This window comes from Miscanthus floridulus, chromosome 4, assembly GCF_019320115.1.
Source record: "Miscanthus floridulus cultivar M001 chromosome 4, ASM1932011v1, whole genome shotgun sequence".
Lineage (NCBI taxonomy): Eukaryota > Viridiplantae > Streptophyta > Magnoliopsida > Poales > Poaceae > Miscanthus > Miscanthus floridulus.
The window spans coordinates 86516619-86525233 of NC_089583.1; the positions used below are offsets into that span (position 1 = coordinate 86516619).

At 44.7% G+C, this 8615-nt stretch overlaps 1 protein-coding gene across 1 annotated transcript; it reads right to left on the bottom strand.

Annotated features, from left to right (window-relative positions):
* Positions 1-2944: 2944 nt before the first annotated feature.
* Positions 2945-4612, bottom strand: LOC136551963 (E3 ubiquitin-protein ligase ATL6-like). The gene has a single exon (XM_066543489.1). The coding sequence runs from the start codon at positions 4424-4426 to the stop codon at positions 3173-3175; it is 1254 nt and encodes a 417-aa protein (XP_066399586.1). The 5' UTR covers positions 4427-4612; the 3' UTR covers positions 2945-3172.
* Positions 4613-8615: the final 4003 nt, after the last annotated feature.

An 8615-nucleotide genomic window follows, 5' to 3' on the forward strand; every position in this document is an offset into this window, starting at 1 on the left:
AAACTAGGACATCCAGCGCCTATCACTTGGAATGAGAAGGTTCTATGATTGGTACTTGCATGTTCTCCCAACGAGCATAGACCTCATACAAGCTTGCTTCCCCATCGGCACATTTGGAAGCCCAGCTGGGAAAATTATCTTTGACTTCAATGACATATAGACATGCTTTCACCTGGGAGCAATGGAGATGAATCTAATTCATACGTGGTGCATGTAAGTCCTTGTCCCTTAAGGTTGCGGCATACATTGTTCTGGCTTTCAAAACTCTCCAACAACACTCTACTATATGGCTACCACACAACTTCGAGTAAGTTCAACTCTATACTTAAAGCTTTGTTTGATATATTTTATTCAATGCAAAAGAGCTTATCTAGTTCTATGATTAAATCCATGCAGCAACCCCTGGATTTGTATAGCCGTCGATATCGGGAGGAGCATGGCATGGGTCTTTGATTCAATAGATAGGGACCCGATGACATACAAAGACTTTATATCTATTCTCAAGACGTATACATATCGACAATCCTCATTAGCTTATATGTTTGTATACATACTTGTAACATTCACTTTTGGATACTAACAAGTTATATTTGCTAAAATAATTCAAATAGGGCATTTAGGTTCTATGTCACTAATCATCGAGGAAGGCATGATCCAGCAAGGAAAGAAAAGCTGGCTATAAAAATACTATGTGCGGTAAGTGTAACTTACTTCTTTAGTACTCTATTACATAGCTATCAAAAGCATTACTTAACATTTTCATATGCAAAACACACAGTGCTCCAAGTAGAAGCCTGAGAGTGTACATTGTGGATACTATATATGTTCTATGATGAGTAACACCGGTGCCTACAGGAGACACCCCTTAAGGGTAAGTTTGAACCTCTTCACCCGTAGTATAAAAACTTCGTACATAGTATGAAATACTAAATCGAAACTTGTTCTCTTATAGTAGAAAGAAGAGAAAGGAATGAAAAGAGATCCATACAAGGATGACCAACTCTTAGAGCTCGTCGGCGACCTTTGCAACTTCATATTGGACCAAATTGTACACGTCAAAGGCGTTTACCATGACCAAGAGTCTGACTTAGGTATAAATCCTCAGTACCAATACCTTCGTGAGACTAAAATGCTATCTCTAGGACGTTGATAACAATGATTATGGAATTTGTATATTTAATGATGGATTGTATATATTCTTGTGATTTAGACTTGTAATTGTAGTTTATATAATACTCTTGTGCTTATAGTCTAAGAGGTTCGGAACGCTGGTCGCGGGGCGTTCGGCAACGCGAACGCGGTTCGGAACGTTGGTCGCGGGGCGTTCGGCAATGCGAACGCGATTCGGAACGCTGGTCGCGGGGCATTCGGCAACGCGAACGCTGGATGAAATACGCGGAAACAAACAGTGTTCTGATCAAATTTGAATTTTTTTTTGCGGAAAAGCATACTGTAGGGGTGGTTCACTAGAATCGCCCCTACAAACAGGTATTATAGAGGCGGCTGGTACTACAGCCGCCCCTACAAATCGATTTGTAGGGGCGGCTGGTACTGCAGTCACCCCTATAAATCTATTTGTAGGAGCGGCTGGTAACACGAGCCGCTTCAACAAATCTACTTGTAGGGACGGCCTGAAAACCGCCCCTATAAATACATGATTTGTAGAGACGATTGAATAGGGACGGCTGGTCAAACTGTCCCTACAAAAGGTTACTGAGCCGCCCCTAAAAAATATGTGTGCAGTAATGTGTGGCAACTGGCAAGTGATGGTCCAGGCGTTTCATCTCCTTTCTAAGGGGGTGTTTGCTTCCTTAGTTCAGATTTTAGTCCCTGTCCCATCGAATGTTTGGACATATGCATGGAGTATTAAATATAGATTAAAAAAATAACTAATTATACAGATTGCGACTAATTTACGAGACGAATTTTTTAAACCTATTTAGTCCATGATTTGATAATGTTGTGCTACAGTAAATATATGCTAATGATGGCTTAATTAGGCTTAATAAATTCATCTCGTAAATTAGTCTACTCCTGTGTAATTAGTTTTTTAATTAGCTCATATTTAATCCTCCTAATTAGCATCCGAACGTTCGATGTGACACAGACTAAACTTTAATCCCTGAAACCAAACACACTACAAAGATCTGTCAACCAAAACAGGGCGAACGTGCCAGCTTCCTGTTCACAAGGAAACAACACGTCAACCAGGGACAGAACGAATCGAACATTCGAACAGCATGACCACCACTAATCGTGTGTGAAGTATGACGGGTAATGATGCACGGCCTGACGCATCGATGGATGCGTTTCTACTTTCTAGAGTGCATACATTTTCTCCTCAACATTCAATAACAGGGTTCCGCTAAGCGCTGACATTAGGCGGGTAGGCAAGGCACCCATCATCGACCAATATGCTTCAATGGTCTTAATCGCAAATGAGTGGGTGGTGGTTTGCAACCATGCACGTGCTTATAGGGAGAAACATTTGGCGCCTCGTTGTCTATCACATGATTCCTGCTGACTCTGTCTACTACGTAACCATGTGTTTTATGCAGTTTTAATACATGGATTTTTTTTACACCATAGGATTAAGATCCAACTGCCTCCACCCTTCTTCTATCTCCAGCCTCCACATATCACATATCACAATTTTTTTTTCTATGGAAGGACAAATCACAGATCCGCCGCCACCGCCGCCGCCATGGCCGGCGCGGGCGCGGGCGAGCTCACCGGTCGCCGGCGCCGGTGGTCACCCGTGAAAAAGAGAGAAGGAGAGATAAAAAAAATCCATGTGTTTTTTTTTTTTTGCTAAAACACATACGTGTCGTATAACATTTCTGTTCCTATTACTTCCATCAAGAAAAAAAGATTGCTTTTTAAAGAATCATGTTTTTCAAATGTAAGAGATACGGTACGTGTGTGTACTTGTACATACAGGTAATATATATGTATATTGATTTTCAAGAAAGACTTACTAATTTTATGTACACATGTTTTTCTATAAGAAAAAAAAATGAATACAACACGCGTCCAGATGGACTGATGGAGGAGGGCGACCAAGCACGTTCTCTCCTAAATTCAACTGCCAAAAAAAATTCCACAGCGACGGCGACGAAAGCACCAAGAGTTTCCTAGCAGCCACCGTTTGACCACGACAGGGAGAAACCGGTCAAACACGTTGTCCAGGCGCGCACGCCTGGTCGTCCTGTTCCACTGACTTGGCGCCTGCTGCGCCGGCGACGACGCCGGCCGCCCTCCCGCCCTTGCTCGACCCGTCCGTCTCGACGCCCCTCCGCGTCGACCGCGACCCCCACGCGGGAAGCCTCGCGGAGAACGTCCGCGTCAGGAACGACGGCCACCGCCCTGACTGGCCCAGCCGGATGCTCCTCCCGGCGCGGCTGCTGCCTTCGCCGCCGCCGGCTCCGGTCCTGACGCTAACGCCGCGGCGCGTGCTGCACCCGCGGCTGGAGCGGAATGCGACTAGGCTTCTGGTGCGCTGGAGCTTCCCCGCCGCGGCGAGGTCCCGGAGCACGTGGTCGGGCAGACGCAGCGTGAACCTCTCGGTGCCGGTGCCGGTGGTGGCAGACACTGCGACTGCGAGCGAGTGCCCTGTGGAGTGCGAGCGCGGGAACCGTGCGGGCGCGCGGCCGGACTTGGAGCGCAGCGCGCGCTTCACGCTGCCGATGCGCATCAGCTCGTCGGCCTCCTCTCTGATGATCCTCTCCTCCGCTGTCTCCTCCACGTCAATGACCACCGCAGCAGCAGCAGCAGCAGGCGCCGGCGGCGCGGACGTGGGCGACGGCAGCTCCTGCGCGGGAGCCGGCGGCAGCTGCAGCTCAGGCGCGCCTTCGTCGGCCGGCGGGGCGTTGTCGTCAGCGCCGGTGACGAGGTTGGCGCGGCAGACGGGGCAGGTGACGTGGGAGGCGAGCCACGTGTCGATGCAGTCCGGGTGGAAGACGTGGGAGCACTTGGGAAGCAGGCGCAGCGTCTCGTCGTCGTCGAACTCGCTGAGGCAGACGGCGCACTCGAGCGCGCCCTTGCCGGCCTTGTGCGCCTTCACGTCGGCGTACGCCATGGTCGGGAAGGACTCCAGCACCGCCGCGTCGAGGCCGCGCTGCTGGCGCCGCGAGCGCGCGGCGCCGCCGTTGGGGGCCGGGTTATTCGCAGAGTAGCCGTTGCCGTAGCAGTGGCGGACGTAGATGGAGAAGAAGCCGAGGAAGAAGAAGGCGGCGATGAGCACGACGATGACGATGGCCATGGACGGGCTGAAGCTCTGCGAGTAGTATTGCCCTTGCTGCTGCTGCTGCTGCTGCTGCTGTCCCTGCTGGCCCTGCACCGCCGTGAAATCGGCGGCGGCAAGCAAGAGAAGGAAGAAGGGCAGGAGGCGGCCATTGCCCCGGACCCGGAGGAGTGTGGTTTCCATTAGCACTAGTGTTGAGTGCTAAAGGATGAAGCAACGGCGGTGGCCGGTGGGGTTGTGCCACGAACGTATTTTTGGGAGAGACGAGCTCACGGGCAGACGGCAACTAGGGGGGGAACTTGAGCGTTTATATGCGAGAGCGGGAGACGTTGCCGGACGGGCACGGCCTGCGTCGTTTATATTTTAGCAGGGCCGGTAGCTTGCTTGTCCCTTGTGGGAATGCGGATGCAAATGATATAAGATCCACTTCGAATTGATTACGCAAACAAGTCGCGGAAAGGATTGGACAATTCTCCACCACCGACCCGGAGTGGCGTGTTCGGTGTTCCTCTGTCCTCAGCGAGCTATTTCAACTCCAGAGTCTAATTGGTACTGCTTCGTTCAGCTCCGAAGTCCATACAGGATTTAAGAAAATAAAAATGATTTAAGCATGCGTATAAAAGGTTGCTTAGTTAAAGGTTACAGAGCTAATTCTTAGAACTAGAGCACACGTGAACCTTTAATATACTACTAGGCCAAGCTGAAGGAAGTATAATTTGGATAAGGTGCCCCGGCATGATTACCCACTCCACACTCGTGCTCTTTTTTGTGTGTGTGTGTACCACATGCATCTAAGTATTCAGCTTCGGCATGTGCTAACAATTAGCACACTATCTGAAAATGACCAAAGCTAAGCGAAAATTTTGCAACATATATTTCTTTTCTAATATAAAAATGGGATAAGAGAATCAATATATTCTTCTTAAACTAAATCCACCCAAATCTTTAAGACAACGATATTAAAAGGTGGAGTGCTAGGCTGTTGTAAATGAGACAATGTGTTATCGAGATATCCCACATGTTTTGGGTGGGCATTTACAAGCGAGAATGGGTCAGTTTAGTAGAACTCCAATTTCACTTAATAAGTAGTAAAATAGCTCTAATAACAAACCATTTTTTTAATAAGTAGTAAAAATTGATAGAGTTCTTGGACCATCTAGGCGTAGATCAGTGGGTAAATTGCTTAATTTAGATAGGCTTGGTGATTTACCTCACCACATGCAGTCGCTGCCATGGCGTCGCTGTCACGGTGGCCGTGGCGTGTCGGAGTAGGAGAAGCCGTGCAGGCGCCCGCTAGGTCGTCGTAGGTAGCAGCAGTGCAGACGCGGTGCTGTGGCGGCGGTAAAGGCGATGGAGCTTCCCGTCGCTCACAACGCCCCTCTTGATCCGTCTAGGAATAGGACTTCAGTGAGGGGCTGGCGGCTGCAGTGAACCTTGTATCTTGAGCCCCAGCCCCCACCTCCTATTTATTGCGCTGCGTGACAGGGGCCCATCAACCAGTAGAAAGGCTGAGCGCCCCCGATCAGGGAGCGGATCAAGGGCCCAATCGGCCGTTGATGGAGATCAACCTAACATTTTCCCCTTGATCTCACCTTATGACTTAAACTTAACTTCTTTTTTTCCTATTCCATCACAGATCAGTGCATAGAGCGTGCATCATCATCACGATCAGTTGCCATTAGATTTAACAGCTACAATGCACCTCTCTGTTTTAAAAACATATACTCAACTAGGCTCTTAGTATCCAAAAATCATAGGCTTTTCCATAAACCCATATCGACGGTGTATTTTCTGAACGCACTGGGTGGTAAGCGGATCCACGAGTAGTTACTAGGTATTTATGTGCTCAATGCTTTCAAATGATTTTGGGTTTTCTCCTTTACAACATATAACTTAGTGTCAATGTGTTTGACAGCACACTTGACCTATTATCTTAGGAGTTAACTTACTTTAAATAGTTATTGTTATTGTCTACCATTGTTAAATCCGGATACCAATTGCCTTAACCTCCTTTTGCCTGTTTCTTAAGCCTCATGACAAGCTATACTATGGTATGCATTATTGATGACACCACAACTGTTTCTTTTGAGCTTTCCCACAATAATACTCCAATTGCGAGTGTTAACAACTACTGTGGATTTCACTACACATCTCGCAAAGACTTAATATTTGTACCCTCAATTATTTGAGAGTACTTGTTCTTTCTTACTCAGCATGAGGCCTATGATACTTTACAAAATTATAAGACATTCTCAACTCTATTCCAGTGATCTATATCTGGATTGTACTTCTGCCAAAATATCCCGGATACGTAAACTATGTCAGGGTAAGTTCTTATTTGTACTTGTACACTCATTGAGCTTCCAACAACTGAAGCATCTGAAACCATGTTCATTTGATCGATCTCATATCCATTCCTAGAACACTGAAGTTCTCAAATCTATTACCCTTGACTATAGGAACAGTCTTAGGTTTATTCGCATGCATACTTTATTTCTTTAGAATCTTTTCTAAGTATGCCTTTACGATAGTCCTAATACCCATTTCATTTATCTCGGTGAATTTCAATTCTTAGAAACAATGATGTTTCACCAAGATCATTCATATTGAAACTTGAGGACACGAACATCTTCTTCTCCAATGGTAGATTAACATCACTGCTAGTGAGTAGGATGTCATCTAGACACAGGATGTGGAAAAAGAATTTTCCATTCTTGTACTTCGCATAAACGTTATTGTCCTTCTCATTTTCTTTAAAACCCAAAATTTCTTATTGTTTCATCAACTTCAAATACTATTGTCTAAAGACTTGTTTTAACCCATAAATGGATTTCTGCAGACGGCATCCCATACGTTATTTTTCTTCCATGACAAAACCTTTGGGTTGTGCCATGTAAACTTTTCATACAAATCTCCGTTGAGGAATACCATCTTTACATCCATCTAATGTAATTCTAAATCATAATGTGCGATTAACAACATTATGATTCTAAAAGAATTCTTGCATGAGACTAGAGAGAAAGCTCTCATTATAATCTATTCATTCTCTTTGCGTAAAGCATATTGCTACAAGTCATGCTTTATATCTTTTCTACATTTCTTTTGGAGTCACATTTTGTCTTGTATACCCATTAACAGTCTACTGTTTTAGCTCCATTAGAAATTACTTCTAAGTCCCAAACATGGTTGGTATTCATCGAATTCATTTTAACTTCCATAGCTTCTTGCCATTTAGACGAGTAAATGCTTCTCATGGCTTCTTCAAATGAGGTGGGATCACCCTACATTTGAATTTCTTTACTAACATAGACTTCTAAGTCATAAAAAAACCGGTTTACTAATTCTTCGAGACCTTCTGGGGCCTCAGCTACTGGCACTTTCATATGGGCTGTTGTTGCTCTTCATTGCCAAGATTCAATTGATTCTACAGGCTCCTGTATTACAAGATTCTTGTTTACATTATTCATCTTCTTCGAAGAGCTAAGAATAGGTGTTGTATTAGTCATGCAACATCAATCGATATTGAAAAACTTGTTGCACGCAGTCCCTCTTCTCTTCAAGTCTTAGGTCTCTATATACCTCTACATACCATGCTCCCCTAAATCTTTCCATCTTTTCTAAAGATAGTGTATCTTCAAATGTCTTATTTTCGGTTTAATCTGTTAAAACCTCATATGGCACTTTAAGCACCGCTTTAATATCTTTGATGGTGACTATGCTATCTTGCTCTTGGAACTTTAAAAAATCCAGGAATTTAGTTGTTTCTCTGCTTAGGGGTATCATTATTGTGACGGTTGTACTCCTTCGACGGTCACATTAATCTTAATTAATCTTTATCTCACTCTTAATGAAGAGTATCTTTCTTAATTGATCTTACTATTCCTCTCCCTCGAAATATAGCATGAACTTTACTGACATAATTTCGAGAACTATTCAGAAAAACTATGAACAAGGAGACATTTATAACTTACTTCATTCACATGATTACATCATGTAAACAAAGTTATTTCTTGACCAACGGTAGAAAGGCAGAGCGCCCCTGATCAGAGCGCGGATCAAAGACCGAATTGGCCGATGGGCCAATTGGTGGAGATCAACCTAACAAAAATAGCTCTAATAACAAACTTATAATAGTCTATATTACGTTTACGAGGAGAATGGGGAGAAACAACTATTGTGGCTCTAGCTCCTTTATCATTTTTTAACGGCAGTTTTTATTGCCCCTTTGGCCTTTTTGGCCCATTGTTGTATCCGATTCAACAAGATAAGAATTATTGGACGATTGGAGATGGGTTTACTTTATTCCTTTGTATAAATATTCCTTTTATACGTGATATGAGCGTGAAAGAGGTTCAAGAATCCGTTTTCTTTT

What these genes read in the sequence shown, in the direction of transcription:
- LOC136551963 (XM_066543489.1), bottom strand. Translation starts at nt 4,426, where the DNA reads ATGGAAACCACACTCCTCCGGGTCCGGGGCAATGGCCGCCTCCTGCCC.